Source organism: Anticarsia gemmatalis, chromosome 3, assembly GCF_050436995.1.
Source record: "Anticarsia gemmatalis isolate Benzon Research Colony breed Stoneville strain chromosome 3, ilAntGemm2 primary, whole genome shotgun sequence".
Classification (NCBI taxonomy): Eukaryota; Metazoa; Arthropoda; class Insecta; order Lepidoptera; family Erebidae; genus Anticarsia; species Anticarsia gemmatalis.
This window is the reverse complement of record NC_134747.1, coordinates 4,957,204-4,981,276: the sequence shown is the minus strand read 5'-3', so window position 1 is coordinate 4,981,276 and position 24,073 is coordinate 4,957,204. Positions and strand designations below refer to the sequence as shown.

Genomic DNA, 24,073 nt, shown 5'->3' with positions numbered 1-24,073 from the left:
GGCGCTGTCATCAAAAATACTTGCTACACTGATTGGTATTTGTAGCATGGTGGTGGTGTGGTAGTAAGTGTCAGTGTCACCTGTCAGTTGTCACCAGTTTGGTTTCGCGACAGACAGCTGCTAATGTGCACGTCATTTTGTGTACTTATTTTAGCGAATGAATAAAAACATTTACTTAATTTCCAGGCAGTCTTCTAGACGCTTTATGTTAGCACAACTAAACAAATTCTAATAAGATATTGGAGGTAGACGCGTGTGTATAAATAAATTGTTTCAACGCGGATTGCTATACAAACTATTTGGTTTGTGGAATGACATTGACATGTGAGTGCGCGGGAAATTTGAGTTTACGTGCAAAGCAGATTCCGCCGTACGAGTTATTCGCGCAGTGTTTTGCAAAAGTTATGTTAAGTGAAAGTAAACTGTGCAATGCGGTTGTGTAGCTTTGGTGACGTTGATATTGCCAATATATGTTTATGCCTGGCCGAGGTTGGCAAGATCCCATAAATGCAAACAATTCTGTTTTGTTTACTTCCGCACTGACAACGATATTTAGGAATTCTAAACTTTACAAGTTAACAGAGGTAAGTCTGCATTCTTTGATTGTTTTAACTGTTATATATTAAAGAATACAATATTGTGTCTCACATAACATAACCATTAATATACACGAATACTAATTATAGGCTGTAATTAACGCGTGACAATCGATCTAATTATAAGCTTTAATTTTAGTAAAAAATCATAAATTACGACAAATTTACAGGTCTGAAATAATTAATTCCATATTGTATTCCTAAACAATTTTAAAGTGTATAAAATTGTTCAGGAACACGTCAAGGAACAAAATATTATTTTTTATTTAAAGATTAACTTATTATTATCAAGACGTAATTACTTTAAATAGTAATTATATCAAATTTTAATTTCATGCAATTTGTAATACTGACGATTTACACACGTAACGATGTGTATTGCACCTTTGTAAACATAGGAGTTGTAGAGCCTATACGGGATCTGTCATAAAAGAAAATACACGTGTATTTTGTATCACAGCGGTTAAAGTGCTCGTCACAATCAATAGGTTCGAATCACGGCTGAAAAATATTACGTCTGATGCTAGTTTGGTGTCTAATTAATCTTTATGTCCATCATTTTTTTGTTTAGATTCAAAATAAATTTAGTCTAATCAACTGAACTAATCATGTGTGACAATTGATGAGTTTACACGATCATTAATCTGACTTATTTATTTCCGATTTCACTGGAAAGTCAAAATAAATAGGAGTTAACTGTCTACCCTAAATGAGTTAAAAAAACTATGTATTCTTTTGGAGAAGATATCTACCGAAATCTATACTTTCGAAGATTAGATACAAATTAGTATAACCTTTTAATCATATTATAGCGCGTGGGATTGGAGAGTAAGATTTGGCATAGGCAAATAAAGGTAAAGATGATGTATAGAAGTAACCTAGAAACTAAAAAAGTAGTAACTAGTACTAAAAAAGTACCTGACAACTTGTGCTATGATAGGTAACTAATTAAAATTGAAAAACGACAATTATTTTCGAACTGATAAGCGGTGTTTCAATTCAAGGAAAAAGTGTTTACTCGTTAACTTCACATTGAAACAAACCTTGACACCGTGAAAATCAGCAGTTTTCCGGTTGAAATAAATAATCCATACATAATACCATTCTACAAAATAACCATGCTTTTCACACGCTTAGGGTATAAAATACTGAAACAGTTTATAAATAATAATCACTTAATTTTTCAGGATGTATGCTCTTTTTCCATAAATCATGACACGGCCAATGCGTGATAATTAAATAGTATAAGTTTATTAGATAAAACGTATTAGGACCTACTAATATTTTAAAAAGTCTGTAAATATATTTGTTGCGTTTTTAAGCAAGATATTAAACGGGCAGATAGCGGACAGATAATGAACTTAGAGTTATATAATTAGGACTATAAAATGTCCATTTTCTCTTTCACGCGAGCGAATTCGCGCTGTTCGGCTAGTATTTTAGGAGATTACTGTATAGTTCCTAGGGCCCATCTTAAAACTGAAGTCTAAGTTAATACACACTTCATTATTGTATCTCTACGTCGTGGGTGGGTACGGCCATTAGTTCATTCGAAATTACTATTTAATGGTCCAATCCATTTACTATTATCTCAATTCTGTTTATGGCTACATAGGTTAAGCTTCGGATAAAGATACCTTTATGTTTTTAATGATGGAAATCTTAGCAGCTAGTTATTCTTATGGACGAAGCTAAATTGTTTAGTTAGCTTTACTATGTAATATCTTTTGTAAACTTATATAAAAATATCTAGAGAATCTGGAGAATGGGACAACCTAGATTCTAGATATCTTTACTTCTATTTAAATTTTAAGTACTATTGTTTGTTGTTCTGTTTTATGAAGACTATCGTCGCATTTAATTTCGGGAGTATTATACCTAATGACCTGATTACCTTAACTTTATTTAAAGCAGAAGGTCCTGATTATTTTTTTCGTTTGTTACTCGTAACCTTCAATAATTTGGCATTTAACAAAACCGAAATAATTAAGCATACAATGAAATGTGTCATTGATTTCTAGACATTCCGAATTGTGTAATAAATTCCATTATTATAGGTATCCAACATTGTTTTCGTATTTCCACTCTTTGTTACTATATTTATTGACCTTCTTGAATGTTGAAAAATTTTTTATTGTTAATCAAATAACACATTGAAAGTGATTATGTTGTATGTATTTACAAAATTTCGATTCGAGTAGTGTTTCATACTCAGTATACTCACACTGTTTTACCTGATCTAGCCCTTTTTACCTGAAGAGACCGCATGATCAAGTAAAATTCTTTACGATGGGCGTCTACGAGTTGTGAGTTTTGCAATACACTCAATGATTTATAACTCTTGTTCGAGTAAAACTATCGCGCAATGTCGCAGAGACATATTATTATCGTATTGTGCATAAGACACATTCGCAATTCTTTTCTAAAGAACACGGGACTCAAAACAATCTGAATAGCATCTAAATGTGTTACATTATTGTAAAATTATATAAAAAGGTTGATAATGTTAAAGTTCGTCGTCTCTCAAACGAGTCTTCAAGGTTGAGGGGACATGACATCTGCATGTGAACGAAATCAAGTGTCTTTACTAATTATCTGTACACTGCAGTTTTTATTGTAGAATCTTGTTTAAAATAAATCATACATATATAAATAAAATGACCCCTTTTTACCAACATAAAAAAGGCAGAGACCAAAGGGTACCATAGTACTAAAGAATCCACACTTAAGGGTAATGCAAGCTACAAAGACTTTAAGTTTATTTACCTCGTTTGTATGACTTTTTGTTTCATTGAAATTACGGCATTTACACGTGCGTTGGTAGTAGGTTGCAAACATATGTTTTTGATTAACTAAAAATTACCTTGGTAATAAAGAATTAGAACACGTAATCATGGATAATCCAAAATTGACAGAAATTTTATGTGTAATCGAATTATTTATCTGACGTTAAAAACAATAACTGAAAATAGTCTAATAGTAATTGATCATAATCATAATCATAAATCATTTATTTGCCAGAGATAAGTATTAAAAACAATAGGTCAAGATTTGAAGCAATAAATAGTGTTATTTATTGTACGCAGGTGCCTTCAAGATGACGTCATTTACAATGCAAGAGGGAGGGTTCGGGGTTGGAGACTACGTGGTCTTCGGAGTACTATGTGCAGCGTCATGTACCGGAGGCCTGTGGTACAGCGCCGTCGGCTCCAAGTCCAAGGCATTAGCAGACATCAAGGACTATCTCCTAGGAGGAAGAGCGATGTCCACTTTCCCTGTTGCTATGTCACTTATTGCTAGGTAAGTTTGTGTTCTGTACTTAATTTTCTTTAACAGTTTCGGTACGTAATTTAATTACGATTAATCAGTGCCATGGTACTTTGTGCGATGCTTAGAGCACACTCAGCAAAACTTCCAAAAAACGTAGTATTACTTGTTTTATATTTGGCGAATTCGCAACTTAATTAATTTTGTTACAAAATATGACACTGGTACTAAATAAGATTGGTGCAAGATTTTTCCATACTTTTTGTGATTGGGTCGGGATCCACTATATAAGAATGACCTCATCATATTATTGACATGACAATAAATTAAACTTCACAAGCGAGTTCATCTGCTATGATCAATTGGCAACAGCCACGGGCCGTGACTTCCGTAAACTTTGAATACATTATGTACTTTTCCACCTGTTTCATTTCTAACAATGGATCGGTTCCATTTACATATTGTCGCGGAAAGATTGTTTATATTCACTCAGCTGATTTTATAGACGGATCGTGTTATCGTTTGATAATGATTTGACCGCGTGTGATCGTTAGTGGCTAGTGCTGGCTATTAATGTGTTAATTACCGTCTACGATGCACGTGCTGGCGCCAACATCACTATTATCGATAGGAACAAAGAACGATACATAATATATGTCGTAGCTATTGTAAAATTGTTCAAGGATAGAAAATAGGAATCGTAGTTTTTTACGACTTTTATAAGGGGACATGTGATTAAAAAGATCATCAATAGTTCGTCGCCTTTGTTTCTATTTGTGAACATATTATTTTCGCCCGCTACTTTTAGCCAAGTTATTTTGAGTGATTTAACTGAAACAGTTAGTTTTCTTGACCTAAATACATTACGAAACTAAACCATACAATGGGAAAAATAAAATAAAGCGGTTTACCTATGTAGCGAACGACGGAAAATTTATAAATGTTAATTAAGTACATATTTTAATGATAATCTTTGAATTAACCGAGTGGTTGTATTGAGAGTATATTATATTGAGAGAAATGTAAGATTTCGTGAGTTGTATAAAGGGGTATTGGAATTTTCCACACGGAAATTCTTAGTAACAGTTACAAGAAAGGTATCGCACCCGATAAATGGCTTATGCTTCATACTATAACTTGATTCTCACCCTCTGGTGTATTTCCTACGGTTCCTACGAGACTTACAAACTGGAAGGATATAAATAGCATAAGATCGCGCGTAGCAACATCTTAAAAGGCACGGAGTTTAAAATACTGTTGAGGTCGTAACCATAAATTCATCTGTACTTTTCCACTGCATGCTTGTATGCAAAAAACAAGACAGAAAAAGTTTAAAGAGGGTCACTGAATCTGGTTTTTAGACTTGGCCGAGTAGGTACAAAATAATTATATAATTATCTAGCTTTTGTCCGCCACTTCGTCTACGTGGTTTGTGAATTAGTACAGAATTTTCATACACACTTTCATCCCCTTTTTGGTACCCTTGGGGGTAGAATTGATCAATATCCTTTCCTAGCGGATTCCTACGTCATAACATCAACCTGCATGCCAGATTTCAGCTTGATCTGTCCAGTGGTATGGGCTGTGCGTTGATAGATCACTATATCAGTCAGTCAGTCCAGTCAGTCACCTTTGAGCTATATATATTTGGGTTGATGATTATGACAAGGACTAAAGCCATTCATTTCCTACAAGTGTTATTATTTTATTATAGGAATGTACATTTTACATAATCGATACAGTAATTTGTTGGCACATAAAGTTCACGTGACGCACTTCACCATTCAAGCCAATTTTCATTCAAGATCAACGTACTTTCTATTTCTTTTTTCAGGCGAGCCAAAAAACTATATTCAGAATACTTTGGGCTTTTTAGTTTTAGTATTTCGGTAACATGTTTTACATAAATCTATAAATAACGATGCACGTAATAAAATAATGTCTAAGTACATAATAAAGAAATATTAAAACAATATGGTTATGTAATTTTATAAACTTTCTCGTCTGCTTTTTTTCATCATCTTAGAACAATGATATTTAGAATAACTGCCTTTATTTTGTGATTTAATCATTATATGAAACAAAATAGTAGAATTAGAACTATATGAAGTCATAGGACATGACTCAGTATCATGCAGATTTTGCTAAAGACGATACTCGCAAGGAAATATATTAAAAATATTCTTATTCTCTTTGAAGTCGTTGAGAAAGTAAATTCTGTTTGAGTATACTTTAAAAATATTTACATTTATAAATCATACTAGAAATAATATTCAAGTAGGGAAATGAGTGCTTTTTTACATTTAAAAGTAAATTGACTTATTCAAATTCTTCTTTTCTCATAGTTACGTGTCCGGGGTGACGATCCTGGGAACTCCGGCTGAGATATACAACTACGGGACGCAGTATTGGCTGGTGATCATCGGCGTGGCTCTGAGCTGCGTCATAGTGGCCACCGTGTATCTACCTGTGTTCTGCACTCTCAGGCTCTCGTCCTCATACGAAGTAAGTAATGTTCGAGTAATAGTAAACCTCGAGTTTCTTGCCAGCTCTTCTCATTGGCCCTACCTTCCGAACTGGCGATAAATTCACTCTGTATAATTGATAATCATAAGTGTCAGCTTTTGACCTAAATGAATAAATTACTTAAAAAATAATGGATTTACCTGATCGGCTGAATGTTTAACATCATTTTAGAATATTCTACTTGAAATATTTGTCGACAAAGAAATCTCAAAATGGTTCTATCGAAGAAATTCCAAATAATAATGTTTTTGTTCATGACTTTAAAAATGTGTTCCTTATTTAGATTTTTCTAGAAAATTAAATAAATAACTTAAACAGTTTATCTATCTCTCTCTCTCACAGAACTTACAAAAATCATTTGAAAACTCTTTAATAATATAACCTTTTGAGTTTTTAGTTCCTATTTATTAATTAGCAGTTAGCTACCGCCGATTCATTGTCGTAAGCGTATGTAAATCAGTTACCGAGTTATCATGTTATGTCAATTGTTTTTTTCCAAGGTAGCCTTTATTCAGATAGTAGGCGATGACGATTTATTACACGTGTACGTTTTCTCGTAAATTTTACCTTGACGAAAAGAGCATTAAAAATATTTTAGTATCAACCAAGATAATTTTTTTGATCGAATTGTGTCTGTTCACTACAATGTGGTCTGAGGAATTTAATAAGTGCTTTCAATGACAAATTAATTATTCTTTAATGCGGAAATGTCTTGCTTCTGATAAAATAAAAGTTGCCCATTAATTTATGTGAATACCAGTGTAGCATAAAACAATCTCCGAAATGAATGAAATTTCCATATCATATGGATATGGAAATTTATAGCAGTTCTACAAGAAGCTGAACTGAAAATAATAGTTGCTTTATCATCTACTTCGGTTATCGCCTAGATATTGACGTCAAGATTTTCAGAAATTCAGCAGATTTCCTATAAACGATTGCGAATTATGCAACACTTTCTCACAGTACGATGATACTGCATTGTCGTGACTGCTGATACTGACAATATGTTGTTTACCTACTATCCTTTATTAATACATATCTACATACAAAAATTGTGCCTTTTCCCCCGTAGAGGTAGGCAGATACCATAGACCGCCACTTTGTACAATCTTTACTTATTTTATCGTTGGTCGTCGGTCGTCGGTCGAAGAGATTAAAAAATTCCTCAACGTCCTACATAAACCAATTTGCAATTCTAATATTTTACAGTTTGCATGTGTATTAGTACTTGTTTTTTATGCCTGGTCATTTTAAATTAAAATATATGAGCCACTACTACCACAGAAGTAGTGAAAGCCGAGTGGTATAAGTTCGCATCTCCCACATAAGTGGCGGATGGTTCGAACCCGAGCCAACACACCAATGACTTCGAAGTTATGTGTGTATTATAAAAAAATATCACTTGCTCTAACGGTTAAAAAAACCCGGTGAAAAAGTCTTGCATGCCTCAAATTTGTTTAATACATTTCTTGAGGACATGCAAAGTCTTCGTACTTTGTTTTCAAATACATAGTTAAACTAACGATGTAATTCATAATCACGGAATTATTCGTAATCATAAATCATTTGTATAATTTAAACGTCGTCGTTGTAAAGCAATAAAATATGAACACTAAACAATCATTTCTTGTTGTAATTTATCTTCCAAATAGATGTTATCAAAACGTTAGGTAATCTATCACGAAGTAGCAACCATCTTGGACTTTACTCCTTAACAAAAACCGATTGTTAAGTTCAACCTATCAAGATATGTATGCAAAAACAAAAGGATCTATTGTATCGATAAATGTATAAATATAGAATTAATCGGGATTATAGAAAGTGTCGTAAAAGTGACGCAAATCCGTTAAGTATTTCGCACATTTTCGATAATAGTGTAAGCACTTATTTTTCTTTTTTCATTTTTCTTATGGCCGCTGTTTCTATAGTACCCAAGTACTTTCGTAATATGGCTTGCCAGATTCATTTAATTATCCTTTTCTTATAGACGTTTGAAACCAAAAGCTTAGGCCTTTGTACCGTACTATGAATGCCCAATGTCAAATGCAATAGCATCACAAATTAAATATTCTTAAAGAATGGTGTTTTTCTCGATTAAATACTAAATGACTGAGTACACAAGGAAAACTGTGATTACACTTGACTTACTAACTGGTTAAGAATCGTATTGTTTTACAACATGACGCAACATTTTACCTAGAAAAATACCCTGCTCATTATCACTATTTGTTTAGTACATTTTCTTTGCATACTTACTTTGTGCATATACTGGATAAGACTTTATATGCGATCGTAATTATATGATTACTCAAAAAGAAAAGTTGTATGTCTCCACTATTTTGATTTAACTGCTCGAAAGTTTACTAGAGACAATTCTTCCGTAATTTTATGGAAATTCTTCTGCCGTTGTGGCGCGGTTGATATTGCATGCGACTGCCGCGCAATAGGTGTGGCTTCGAATGCCGGGTCGGGCAAAAGTATTTTCTGAGTTTTCTGTTAAAAAATTCTCAGTGATTGTCCAGAGTTAGGAAGTTGAGATCATATACCTCCATGCCTCGGAGAACACGTAAAGCGGTCGGTCCTGCGCCTGACTTCTTCCTGGTCGTGTCGGTTTAGCTGTCCCATCGGACTATGAGAGTATGGAAATAGAGTGTGCACCTGTGTATTGTGCACACACTTGGCCATTATAAACAAAGTCCTGAACAGTTAGCTGGTTTTAATGAAACTGGCCGCTATAGCCGAAATCGGCCAGTACGACAGCTATTTTATTGAAGAGTTATGTCATGGAATTAAAGATAGATACTAGTTTTTTACAAAGGCTTGATGGGTATGTTTTTATTGTAATAATATTATTTGTTTCAGTACCTAGAGCTGAGGTTCAACCGACACGTGCGTGCCATTGCCTCAGTTCTCTTCTTACTGGATGAGGTAAGTTTATCTGCAACCTACATGTAACCGTGGTATAATCTATTATTTAATTGTCATCATCATCATTGGCTTGTATTTATCTCTCGTATATGAAAACGACGATTCATGGCCATTAAAAGTGAAAAGATATCAAGAAACCACGCGAATTTCCGTAAATTTTGACTATCATTAGATTTCATCTCATGCCTTTATCAGACTAAAGGTAGTTCAATGAAAAATTGTGCAGAAATTTTCAAGATTACTGCAGACAAGACACATATACAATACTGTCTTTTGATTTATAAATGACTGACGTATCATATCGTTAATCTTACAAGCTTCTATAACTATATTATATAACTAAAATCAACACTGACTAGAGATGCTGACCTTAGTATTATTTGTATCTACGACGTTGATTCGAATGCGGATGTCAGTGCACTGAATGATAACAAACAGCCTCTTATGGAGACAGATGGATTATTTTACGCGAGATATCGATATCAACTGTCATCATTAACAACTATGTATCTCGGAGATTACGTGAAAACTCCGATTCCGAGTGATCTTATCTATTACAGCTGCTTCAGGTTTACCGTCCGCAAGATTTGCGTATCGACGAAAGACAAATCTCTGAGCCATTTAGAACGCAACAATTTTTTTTTGTAATATATCTTTGCTACTGGAATTCTAGCACATTAAGTAGTAATGAGTACCTGCTATGTACAGAATTCTTAATATTTAAAATGATAATATTTAATTGTCAATGGTTTTTTACTTTATTTTGAAATAGTTATAAAAGAGGAAAACTTTGTTTCGAAATTAGTGTTAGTTCTATATTTCTGTCGAATCAAATCTTGATATATGATATTGAAATCGGCCGGTGGCTTTAAGACAGCCAACAGGCGTCAAGCAGTTATTACATTCAATAAGTCTGAGAGTTGACTAGAGACATCACAGTAGCAATTCATTTCAATATCTATACATTTTGGTCAATCGCTTCAAATCTGCCGCGTGTGTTCGATTATCGTTTGATTTACGTAACGTTATTGATTGATGGAATTACGTATTAGTTACGTCAACGGCGTTGGGGCCGGACGTGTAGGTGTGTCAATACGAACACTCTAATAAAACTAGAATGAAAAATGTTTCCGTGTTTACGTTTTATGTCTATTTTATTACGTATTTTCGCTATTTATTTGAAACAATCGTTTGTTTGATGGTAACTCTTTATTAGACTTCATTTAATTAAAATTTATTTTATGTTTATATGATAACGATTATTACGCATATAAAATGATTTTTTCTATTTCGTTCCTTAGTCATTCTCCTCGTAACAGGCCGATAACACTATGACAAGATGTATGAATATGAATGTTGCAAAAGATTTTTTATAGCGTTAAGCATTTTTAACGAACAAAATAAAGGAGTAGGCTCTTCATTCGACAGTTTCTTTTCATTCCTGACTACCCTAACATGGCGTGATTTCATGTGATTGTATAAATTTATTCCTTGCCAAAATTGGAAAAAGAAATGTGTAGTGTCAAGTACCTAAATTGTTTGCATTTACAAACATAGTCTTGTTGTATGACACGGCTGAAGCAACAGATGTTTTGGCTACGTATGAATGAAGCGGAACCGCTTTTATTGTGTACGTTTCGTATTTATAGCGTAACTAAATATGTCTCTACATAATACTAAACGTGACGTAGTGTTCTTGTATGTTAAGAGTTAAGAGCATTATTTTAACAACACAGTCACATAGGCCCGGTTTCTGAGGAACATCTAACGGTAGTTTATCTATTCAATTGTGTTTAAAAAAAACTGTTTCAATAGATAAACTGCCGCTAAATGTGCCTCAGAATCCGGGCAATAGTATTGTAAAACCTTAGCTAAAAGGCCTCCAATTAGTATTGTTGGTGAAATAGAGTCAACATAATAATGTTACGTGTTACCAATAAATGCTCCTGATCATTTTATTACATTTTATAATTTTGGGGTTAATTCTTCCTTTCCTTTTTTTTTTCCTTTTTTAAAGACAACTCCCGCACTAAGAATTGCTCTTGTGTCGCGGGGACTTTTACAAACATACAAACAACGGACACAAAGCACAACCAGACCCGAAACAATTATTTGTGGATCGCACAAATAATTGCTCCGTGTGGGAATCGAACCCACGACCTCCCGACGCAGTAGTGTTGGCGTGGTGACCTAAACCACTGCGCCACGGAGGCATTCTAATCAAATATTTAGTATTTTCTAAAGATAAGAATCTACCTTAATGTGTTATTCTAATATATGCGAAGATACATAATATTCTCGACTCTACGTGGTCAAGTCATAGTGTTAATAATAACACTAGTGGCCTACATTAAATGCTGTTGAGGCAATGCCTAATATGAAACTGGTGATATTTTTGCACTGTCATGCTGTCACATTCCGTCGCCAAATTCTTGTCTCGAAGTGGTTTTGTTTTACATTAGTTTAAAGGTTGTTGAAATCTGTATTGTATTTCACGATATTTATTCGCAATTTTAAGAAATTTTCCGGACATTTTCTGAAATGTCTTTTCACATTATAGTATGTATGAACTTGTAATAAAATCTTTTCTCTACACAAAAAGCTCGATATTTGGGTACCTCACAAGCTCACTAAAAGAAACCTAATGAACCTTGTACTTATTTGTGATCCTTGAAGCCAAAGAGATTTTATTACAAGTTCATACATACTATAATGCGAAAAGACTTCTTCCCCGACCTAATATGTCAACCACTACTAATTTTTTATATAGAATTCGTTAAAAGTATTTCTTCTCTTGCATGATACAGATTGCCTCTACAAATAATATCAAACAAAGGATTATGACGTTTGTTTAAACATAATTTAATGACTAGGTATTAAATATCCATTTGGTAAATTACCATAATTTAATACAAATAGATCATAGTAACAAAATAGGAAGTAAATCGACGGATGTAACGAATTTTCGTCAGACAGATAATTTTTTGTCATTGAAAATGACGCAAAATACACTAAAGCTAGATGGACGCGCACAAGCTTTTTGAAAAACATTACTTTAAAATTTTCAAAGATTTTGACGAGAATGTTATTCGATTAAAATTATATTTTGGACGTTTTTCATTACGGAAACTGGTCTTATCAGGGTGGTATATTCCGTCTATCGGGTTTAACTGTCTATTTGAAATAATAATTGTCGGTAAAACAGCTAATTTACTATGGACGGAGTATGCCAGACTGACTATATTATTATAGAAAATTATATTATAAAATTGATTTCTTAGTTAGTCGGTGTTTAATTACAATGTCAGTTAGTTACAAGTGAAACTAATAAAAGCGGGTTAAGAACACAAACCGTTGCTATTATGTGTACACTTGATCTGATCAGCAATTCTTATGAGCGGCGTGTATGTGAAAGGTCATTCGCTTTGCTTCCACATTGGACTTTGTACGGTGTCGATCACTATAAAGAATATCAACATCAATTGTGCTACAGATTGGCGGAATATTGCCACGCGGCTAGACACGCGTTTCTATAATAGACCGTTTTCTAGACTATAATTATTATTCAGTATTAGGTGACCGCTTAATATTATTTACAGAATGAGTGTTGCTAACCCAGTATTGATGATGGCTAAAATACTTGCAATATTTAAAAACACAAGGTAATGAGTACGGCCAATCTTATACATGTGAGCAAATTAAAACAACATAATTTGAATTAAACAATTGAAACGGTAATTGTATTAGATTAATAATAAAAATAGGGACAGTCAGGGACAGGGTCATGAACAAAGGGCTTTAATTTATTCAAATACATTAGTTTTTACTCAAACATGTTTGTCATAAAGTATTTAAAAACCTACTTACTTTTCATGTGGTAGTTAAAATAATATAACGTACATCGTGAGACTTTGATTAATTAACAGCTGTTTTGAATGTTCACATTGCGTGTCAATCTCAAAATAATATATTTTTAGCTTCAAACATCTTATTAATCTTATGATGTGGACGGACTGCGCGTATCATAGAACAAAACACCCAAGTAATGGCCTGCTTAAGTTAAGTACAAGTAAATTTTATGTATGCAAGATTCGCTACCAAGAAATTGCAAATATAGGACTCACATGATTTCATTTCAAGACGTTATGCGTAGAAAGTAGGGCAGTGCATGAGAAATTTTATTTGCCTTTTATCAATGACGATATATTTTTGAAATCTATTTTTATTATGCACAAGGTTGCTTAGTTCGTGGACTTCGCACATAGCAATTTGCGACCCGATGGTAAACAATATGCTCGAAAGATTACAATGGTCAATTGACCACTTGTAAAAGTACGTACAAAGTGCGTTGGTGTTTAAAAATATGGACGGCGCAATGTGTCACGCGAATTGTGAGACAGTGCGATTTCAATTATGTTTGGCACTCTATTAGTCATAGGAAACGTCACGATAATCGATGCGTGTGAATCTAATCTATTAATGTTTTGTAGGAAGTTAAATGCATACAAAATATTTTTATAGCTGTGTATTTTTGGGGTTTTGTATGGAAAGGTCTATTTTTTTTTTTAATTGAATCGATTGTCATTTGTATCTAGGGTGAGATGTCATTTAACCAATATTTTACGTAATGTAACATTATTTCAGGTATAAATCAATTAGAAGATTTAGGATAATGAAGTCTCAGGCTAAAGTTTTTTGATTTTTAATTGAAATGACTGCCTCCGTGGCGCAGTGGTTTAGGTCGCCACGCCGATACCACGGCAACGGGAGGTCGTGGGTTCGATTCCCACACGGGACAATTATTTGTGCGATGCACAAATAATTGTTTCGGGTCTGGTTGTGCTTTGTGTCCGTTGTTTGTATGTTTGTAAAAGTCCCCGCGACACAAGAGCAATTCTTAGTGCGGGAGTTGTCTTTAAAAAAAAAAAAAAAAAAAAAAAAAAAAAAAAAAAAAAAAAAAAAAATTTTGATTCAATAGACTAAATACTCTTTTATATAACTTTTCAATTTATTATATACTAAATGCTTATGTTTTCATTTCAGGTGCTGTTTTTGCCTATGGTTGTATTTGTTCCTGCTTTAGCGTTTAATCAGTGTAAGTTGATTATGTTAATGTAATTAAAAATAATATTTAAATATTTTCGATTCATAATTTTTATTTAGTTTCACACGGGAATTAACGTCATGCATTCGACATCTGCAATGTGGCATTTTAATAATTTATATTATTGTTCCTGTTTAATATTAGGTGGTACTAAGATACATATCTTGGCATGAATATATTATGTTATTCGTTAATATTCTTTAAATATTGTTTGTTTACTTTTTGCTGTATTTAGATTGCATGCTTAATTTATTTTGTTATTATAATTTCCAGTGACCGGTTTCAATGTGTTTGCCGTCGGAGGCGCTATGGTTATTATTTGTGGCCTCTATACAGTATTAGTGAGTAGATATTTTTATTTTGCTTTTTTTATTTATATTTTTTTTGTATTATTAAAAAGTGTCACAAGCTTAATTACATGCTTTTGTTTGTGGGTGATTGCTTACCAAAACATTTCCGTATTTCTCATGAGTACTCATGTCTCTACACATGTCTGAAAGTGTTTTTAGAGAAGGTTCACTTGATCCACTTGGAAATAGTTGAACCATTTCTGTGGATACTGGAAAGCGTTGTCATGGTAGTATCATGGTAAATGTGAACATAACACGATATATTATATTGAAAAACCGCGACATTGGCAACTAAACCTTTCAACATTATAGCGTCAATAATAGGGGTGTGTAGATTTCGTCTCAAAAGCCACGATTTAACCACATTTCATAAAAAACATCAACAAATACACCTGGAATAGTTTTATTATACACATACTTGTCACAAAACTATGATAATATCAGTCATTATGTTTAACTGCGTACTCATACGAATTACAACGACTATTAATAAATCAATTTGAGAAATACCATGGCTAATGGCGGGCCGGTGGCGTATCTAATTGATGAAACGTGACAACAACACAGCGGGGTGCGTTACTTGTAAATATTTGTACTATCACGTGTACTGTATTGGTTTTTTTTACCGTTGGATTGAAGCCGGTGTAAGGCTTTGAATTTCACTAAAATAAGTTAGATTTGAGGATTTATATTATGCTTTTTGATTTGCAGTTATTATTATTAGTTAGGTACTCATCTCATGTATAATTTGATTTATAAACTGGGTACAAAAGGATAAAAAAATTAACAAAGTAAAATTTGGGGCAACGACGAAGTCTACGACGTCCATTATATTTTTTTTGTTATTCTTACAACTTATACTTCTGTAATAGTAGAATGAGTTAATGTACAATTTTATGCTATGTCTATAAAACAATAAATATATTCACCTCGTTAAGAGAATTCTAGATATTAAGAAAACAATTATTTAGTACGGACGGATAAGTTGATATTTTTATAGAAATAGTCGGGCAAAGGCTTATCTATAAATAATCTGTTAACCGTTCAGAAATACAATATAAATATATTTTTTAATACAGGGTGGTCTCCGAGCAGTAGTATGGACGGATTCAGTGCAGACGGGCATCATGTTCATAGGCGTAGTGTTGGTGGCGGCCGCCGGGACCATGGCCGTCGGCGGACTGAAGGCCGTGTTAGAGATAGCCAATGAATCTGGACGATTGGAGCTGTCCAAGTAAGTAATTATACACACACTGTAGGATTCTTTGTTTATATAGTAATTTTGTTTTAAGAAATAAGTAATTGGCTTATGGATAGAAGCATGAAGACGTAGGAGATTTCCAAAAGATCCAATGCTTTAGTGACTGCAAATTTATACTAACTGTAGTAGAACACTCCTTAAATTGTTTTTTTATCCCGTTGATTCAATAAAAATCTTCCGGGATTTGACGATTTATTTTTAAACAATTTAATTACATAAACTACTTATAACTGCAAAACATGGGAAACGCAACGATGTGTAAAATATGTTCAATTTTTAAACTCCCTTGAGTAAACACCTTGAAAGATAAGTATTGAGGTTTAGTTAAAGTTGAAGGAAAATTCTGCATTTTCCTGTTATTTTTTTTCCAGTAATACGTTCTTTATGATGTCATGAATCTGTCCTTAGTAACCTGATAACCCCTTTTCAATTCAGTTGCGTAAATATGTATCTTCATATTTTCAAATACTGATGAAAGTTTTACACAAATGGCGACCGTATATAGAGTTAATACTTCACAGCAATTTTCTATTATGCCGGGTTACATAAGGTTATTGCAATGTTTCCGCAAATACTAAGTATAAAAATGCAAGTAGGAACGGTTGCTCTTTGACCCTCGTAACACGGTCCACGCACTGAAACACGTGCCTCTAAGTGACGTCAATTGGTCGACAATCGTCAAGTGGACATCAAAGTACCATCTAATAATATTGATTGTTACCGTACCAAATAAGTAGGTTAGAAGATGCATTTGCATTTAAAATGGCATGCGTTGCAATGCATCATTGTAAGTTATCGCATCCTTAAAGTTTTGTTTTAGAATGAGAAAGTTAGTATCAAACATCCCTTATTAATTAATAGTAAGTAAATCTTACTAAAGTAAATATTATATATGCTATGTAAGGTTTTATAATTAGTAAAAAAAGAAATTATATTGCTCACTATTGAAATTCCGCTACAATTATTCATGTGTAGGTATATGTAATTCATTATTGATTTTACCCAAGGAAAGTTGACGATAATTTTCAGTCTGACTCATAAATTTTCGATCTGTGGGTTAAGCATTCTATAGATGGGTAGTAGTTTTTGAACTGGGCGTCTCCGTGCTTCGGAGGGCACGTAAAAGTCGGTCCAGGTTGTTGTCAATTAAGATAACAGTCGTTAAGCCATTTCAAAGGCCTTTCGGATGGCTTGAACAACTTTGACACTAGGTTGACCATTAGCCATACGATAGATAGATTGTTAATTATATTTTTATTTTCAGTTGGGACTTCTCCCCTTATGAGCGTCAGACTGGTTGGGGCGCGGTGGTAGGCGGGTTCCTGTACTGGACATGCTTCAACTCTGTCAACCAGACCATGGTGCAACGATACATCTCACTGCCTAGCAAGAGGAAGGCTATAGCGTAAGTAACATGTTAGAATACAGTATAACCAATTGTAAGATATATGTCTACAAACCTTTGTTAATGTTAAAAATGAAGTTATTAATAATAATAAATAATAATAAATATCATTGGACAACTCACACACGGTCATTTGATTCCAAACTAAGCAGAGCTTGTACTATGGTAAACAAATAACTGATAAACATACTTATATACTTCTAAATACATACTTATATAGATAATTCACAACCAGGCTCAGAACAAATACTCGTGCTCATCACACAAAGATTTGTCCCGGGTGGGATTCGAACCCACCACACGCGGCGCGACGGTTGTTGCGGCGAGGTGACCGCTTAAACCACTGCGTGAACAATCGTATGAAGCACTTTGAAATTGATAATATTATTCTTACTTTACCAACATTTTCCGTACCTAGAGCAATATCAAAACCATCTTTACAAAACAAATACGACGGCTGACCATACATTCTAATATTGATAGACATGGTAATTATTTTAACATTATTTTTTATTTACATATTTATTTTACTACGAATTTACTATTTTTGTTATTTGATTACGAAATTACAATATAATATATATTGAAAATAAAGAATTGAAATGAGTAGCGATTGGCGTTTGTAAGTACCTTACGCCTACCCCAAGGGAAAAGGCAAGTCTAGGTAGAAGTAATTTACCTTATCACAAAACCATCCGATTGTTAGTTCGTTTTCTTAGATTATAAATCCACTCCGACCTCGAGACAGTCAATATTTATTTGTAGAAATCTAAAATAAACAAAGATTGCTGTTACTGGTTTGCATATTATATAACTTGATAAGAGAATTGCATCCACTATGTTTATTAGTCTTGTATCTCTGATATGACTCATTTATTTGATTGCTTAAGCTAAAAGGTTTACAAAAGACATAGCTGTAATAAATAATCTAGTTTAACATGTTCAGAAGCATTATTTCCTTCACTAGGTACTACTAAATATCGAGAGTTAGTAAGTATAATACACTAGGAGCGCTGATTACTTTTTCTTACATTTATCAAGATTTTCCCGTTTGTCGATAATTGCTTGTAGTAGGAAATTGCCTCTCAGGACAGTTTATGAATATATAACACGTTATAGATAACACATGGTCTTTTGATTATCAATCTATGTACTGGTATAATACATACATAATACCACGCCAGTTATACCGCAAGGGTAGACAGAAGTGTATGAAATACCCCTTCGTTTCACCGTTAACATTGTTAGTCCGATATTATAAGGGCCAAGCCTATTGTCATTTACCGAGCACGTTGCCAAAGTTCGGGCAATTATTGAGAAAATATTTTATTATAAACTGGAGTAATTCACAGTCACCTAATAAAAAGCTGTAGGAATGTTAGCATTGTGTAAAAATCTAAATGCGTAGTGCGCTTGTATCACATGCTTTTGGCAAATATGTTTAAAATCTATTTACGATTTGTTTGGACAACGTGATATTAGTGAGTAAATGATAGTTGACTGATGGTTTGCATAATATCACGATATTATCCGTTGCGTCAAACTGACGACCTACAACAAGGTGGATTATAAACGGGTTCCATTAACATGTCAACTTTCGTTTGCTCTTGAAGTAATTTGTCATAGCGAGTGCATAGATTACGATAGTGCAATTAACTAGGAACTTCATTATATTTTAGATAAGATACCATGAAATAATACCATGATAAGACCAGTGAAATGGTATAAATTGTGATGATTGATAGGATATATAGGTAAATGTTTAAGTTTATAGTGCATCAATATGCCATTTTGATCAAATCTTAAGAGTAAATAGCACTAACACACAGTTTTCACTGAAGTTAAAGTTTAGTAGCAGAAAATATGCATGATCTTTTATTTCTTCTTGTTTATTTCTTCTATAATATCTGAGGGCCGGATTTCTACTACGATCGACTTTCGACAACCGGCTAGCTGTTTAATCAACAAATCTTGTATGAATCGTATCAGTGCCTCTAGCAGGTGCCGCCATAGGAATGTCAAACTCTTGATACTCGATAGTACCGTCTATAGTCTGAAGTACCAAATGTTAGAATACGTAGAGGACTTTTAAGGACCTATATCAACAGATAAAGATACTTTATCTTATTTAATAAAGTAACTGACAAAAAGTGTGACTTTCCAGCGCTTTAGGTATATTCTGCATCGGTGCTATCCTGGCAATCTCTCTGTGCGTTTGGTGTGGCCTTACTGCATGGGGAGCCTGGGTTATCGGCGGCTGTGAACCGGGAGGCGCTCCTCTGGTCGATGACAGGCTACTGCCAGCGTTCGTCACGTATGTGTCGAAGACGCAACACCTACCGGGATTGGCTGGAGTCTTCCTCGCTGGAGTTTTCGGTGCAGGACTTAGGTAAGAATTTGTGCCGCCCTTTCTTGTACTTTTGGTAAGACAGAGCAGTCCTCCTTACTAATGCTCTCCTAACCATCCCAATTTTCAAGAGAGTGTTTAAATAGAGGTAGTTAGGAGGATTTTGTACTAAATTGATTACGGATTTTGGAGTTATTTAATGTCCTCTTTAATCCCAGATCTACATGAAATCTACCAATGAAAATAATTTTGCTAGTACATCTTGATAAAATAAAAGCAGTCCATGATATTTTCTTAATAGTGTACCATTATCCCGTAGTTCTCTCTCGGCGGTCCTGAACGCGTGTGCGCTGGTGGCGGTGGAGGACATAATGCACGGGTGGCTGCAGCTACGCCTGCGCCCGCTTACCGAGGGACTACTAGCGCGGGCCATCACTGGAGCACTCGCCGTCATCTCCGTCATCATGCTCGTCGTTATACAGAAGTTGGGAGGAGTGCTCGGTGAGTGGAATGTCTTTTGGACTTCAGAAAATATATTATTATTTACTTATCATTATTTGCAAAGATTCAAAATGATAAAAAGTCTGTCACATTGTTTGATATGATAATACGAGTATATACAGTCTTTATCTTATACCTCCAGGAATGTCCGGTCTATAAGAGTCTTAATAACTGTCTTATTACTGTAGCATTTCACTATGATTTTATTGATATCTGAGTTTTACGTCAGCATAAAAAAAAGAAAAGCAAGTCGCGAGACATGACAGTTAGAAGTACTATCCAATAACAAAAATTTATCGCATGTGCAGGTGTAGCAACAGCACTTTCAGCGATCGCAGCAAGTGCAACTTGCGGAGTCTTCACCCTCGGCATGACATGCTGGTGGGTAGGACCCCGCGGCGCCTTAGCGGGGGCCTCTGCTGGGGCCCTCGTCGCCGGCACCGTGTCGCTCGGCACTCAGATAGCAGCTGCCAGTGGACTCAGGGCTCCACCGCTGAACTACAGTATGCAGTGTGCTACTAATGTCACGTTTATGGATCCAGCTGACGCTTTCGTAAGTTAAAGTTACATATTTCTTGATAGTATTTAAATAAGGTGATTTCAGGCCATCCTAGTTCTGTTTTTAGACTCTAGTTCGGGATTTCAGGTCACGTCCAAGACTCCATTTTGTTTTCGTGTACGTGTTTTTTTGTTTTTGTGTACTGAAATTGACTGCCATTTGCTCTAAACAGCAAAGGAAAAATAGTGGGGTCATATGTCTTGTTAGTCGTTTTGCTAGAAGCTACTGAATGGCTTCCCTGCTATGTCTCAACTATGGTAGTGAAGTCACTCTTTCTTGTCTATCTAATCAAAAACATTTTATCCAACAGGATCCAGAAACCATATTCCCGCTATTCAGGATATCATACCACTGGATAGCGCCTCTAGGGTTATTTGCCACATTAACAGTGGGGGCCATAGTGGGATGGTTCTGGGACAACCACGGCGAGATCAAGATGGACGCGGAGTTGTTCACGCCGGCCGTGTGGAGGTTCCTGCCCGAAGTGGCGAGGGAACACGCTGGCAGCACGAGAAGAGCTAGAGCCATGCTTGATGCAGCTACTCCACATGCTGCACCACTGATTATTTCTACTGTAGATAAGGTGAGCTTAAATTTTATACATATTTTGTTTTGATAGAACTACCCGATATTACGTTAATTAATATGTCTCCAGTGCTGTTTAAAATGTTACGATATTCAAGGCTTTCTTTTGAAGGATTACTACGCAGTTTTTTATGATAGCTGCACAGCTTTCAACGACTTGTCGTATTTGCCGATAGAGCAGAACTTAGCGCCTATATAATTTATAATAGCAAAGTTGTCGTTAGTCAATTTGTAATATTGCTCGAAAAAATAGAATTCGGATATAATTTTTTTTTTTGGTTTAAATGAATAAAAGACAGATTATAATACTTCTAAACCTAACATTTTTGTTTCAGATCGAAATGAACGGTGAAACGAGTAGGTGAGTTGAGTGATTATAACAAAACTGTGTATATTTATCGTGACCAGAATTATTTCTAGTCACACAGTGATTTTTATAATAATATGTAATACGTAGTCGCTGGCGACGTTGTTATATTGTATACATTTTAAGTGAACTAGCAATATAAGTAAACGTTTTAAATTCATAATTATATTTGTTGGTTAGGTGTATACGCCTGTGCTGCCCGTGTGGGGAGTTTAAAAAGTGTTTTTAAATTGAAATTTGGTAATAGTTTGTACAGCCTTTTATTGAGACATTCCTCAAGAGTATGTGGGAAGGTATAAGCCTTATGAGGGACTGTTCTAGAGGGACCAAGAATAGGTGTTTGAAGTGTGAGGTTGATGTTTTTGAAGCCAAAATAGAAGTAGTACCTTGGTGCCGATTGTGTTGTCAAACTAATTGTATACTAGACTATGTTTTGTATGAAGGACGATTTGAGCGACAAATTTAAGCTCAGATAATACCTTGTGTAAAGTTGTATTATTCAATACAATAATACAACTTTACACAAAATATTAACTCAGCGTAAAATAATGATTAAAACTCATTTTGGCGTCCATTTTAAGTGCCCACTGGATAATACACAAATATTGTTACTACTTTTTGAAGATGCATGTTTTAGTAATAAACATTGTGTATACTCAGATTAGTTACAGAGTTCAATTAATTTTGAAAATATATGTGAGTGAAAACGGCCTAGCATTGTTCAACTTACACGCAGTTTATCTGCAAGACAGATAAATTATTTATAAAAAAATTTGTTTATAATGCAATCTAAAACTATGAACCTAAGTATTAAGAATAACAAATAAAATAAATTGTTTGATAACGTATTTCTAGCTATTATTAATCGTAAAGTACTTACTCGAATTATGGCAGTATTTTTATGTACTTAAGTTTAACATTATTGAGGCAATGGACATTAGTAGGTAGGCGACTAAATTCCAATAACCCCCGGTTTCTGAGTACATTTATCAGTAGTTTATCTATTCAATAGCGTTTTTTTAATATGAGTTCAAACGTTATTGAATGGATAAACTACCGCTAAATGTACCTCAGCAACCGGGGGTAAGAAAAACAATATTAGAGTAATAGATAGCATTTCACGGACTTCTCGGCGCAGTGGTAAAGGTGGTCGCCACGCCACTACCAGTGCATTCAGAGGTCGTGGGTTCGATTTCCACACGAAACAAATATTTGTGCAATACACATTTGTGTCCGTTGATTGTATGTTTGTAAAAGTACTTATAAACATATGAGATGATATTTTTACAGTGGTTACATTTGCTGTAATTTATCTGGGACACAGAGGGCTATTTGACTCTAGTTCTTAAGCTGTGAAAACATAATATTTCATAATGTTTGTTGTTCAAAACTATACTCAAAATATAACAGAAAACTGACTTTTTATTTTGTTCGTTGTCTCTATTTAACTAACTTTAGTGGTGAAGGAGTTATTCTTATAAATCATTTGTGTATTGACTCGAATCAGGTGAAAATCACTTCTAATAGAAGTTAAACATTGAGTGATATTAGTTTCAGTATTCTCATTTTTATAACAAATATTCATAAAATCATTATACAGGCACAATTTAAATGTATGTTCATTTTTATTTATTTATACCATTGTTTCTTAACAACAGTTACAGTACTTAATAATTTTGAATCTTTATATAAGTTTTGTTTTAGTGGTTATTTTAAGTATAATATTATGACCAAGTGCAGAGCTTTATGTGGACTAAGATCAAGGCTAGCTGTTTGACAAAAATTGATACATTCAACGCCTTTTTCCCATAGGGGTAGACAGTTATCAAAGAACGCCACTTGGTACGATCCTTACAAAAAATGATTTATGAATTCTAACTTAGTACCCATCAGTGCAATCAAAAATACCTAGCATTATTTTTGCAAGGAAAATTCAGACGGATGATGTCAGTTTGTTTTTTTGTTCGGTATAGTTTTGGTCTTGATCCACACGTGTCTGCTCTGATGTGGTCATAGAAATAAGTGAAAAATCATGTGAATGATGTTATTTAAGTAGAATATAAAATATTCAGTTGTTGGCTGTACACAATGTATTTAGTAAAATATAAAGTTGTGCACACATTCATATTCATGTAATGAATTATCCTATACGTACCACTAAGTGGGTATCGATAGAGTGTACCTGACACAATGTAAATATATTTTGTTAAACATTTTAATATTGAACTATATATTTATAACCGTGTATTGTTACGAAATAAATGAAATTATAAC

At 34.1% G+C, this 24,073-nt stretch overlaps 1 protein-coding gene across 1 annotated transcript; it reads left to right on the top strand.

The window, feature by feature from the left end:
* The first annotated feature begins 75 nt into the window (after positions 1 to 75).
* Positions 76 to 24,073, top strand: LOC142987268 (sodium-coupled monocarboxylate transporter 1-like). Its single transcript, XM_076135922.1, has 13 exons — positions 76 to 584; positions 3,683 to 3,896; positions 6,209 to 6,368; positions 9,255 to 9,320; positions 14,364 to 14,415; positions 14,698 to 14,765; positions 15,854 to 16,008; positions 17,300 to 17,440; positions 19,605 to 19,829; positions 20,107 to 20,288; positions 20,597 to 20,841; positions 21,158 to 21,430; positions 21,768 to 24,073. Exons 2-13 carry the CDS (start codon positions 3,694 to 3,696, stop codon positions 21,795 to 21,797), a joined length of 1,800 nt encoding a protein of 599 aa, XP_075992037.1. The 5' UTR covers positions 76 to 584; positions 3,683 to 3,693; the 3' UTR covers positions 21,798 to 24,073.

What these genes read in the sequence shown, in the direction of transcription:
- LOC142987268 (XM_076135922.1), top strand. Translation starts at nt 3,694, where the DNA reads ATGACGTCATTTACAATGCAAGAGGGAGGGTTCGGGGTTGGAGACTAC. An exon ending in GGCTCTCGTCCTCATACGAA is followed by an intron (nt 6,369 to 9,254) that starts GTAAGTAATGTT and finishes TATTTGTTTCAG; the next exon opens with TACCTAGAGCTGAGGTTCAA. An exon ending in TGGATCCAGCTGACGCTTTC is followed by an intron (nt 20,842 to 21,157) that starts GTAAGTTAAAGT and finishes TTTATCCAACAG; the next exon opens with GATCCAGAAACCATATTCCC.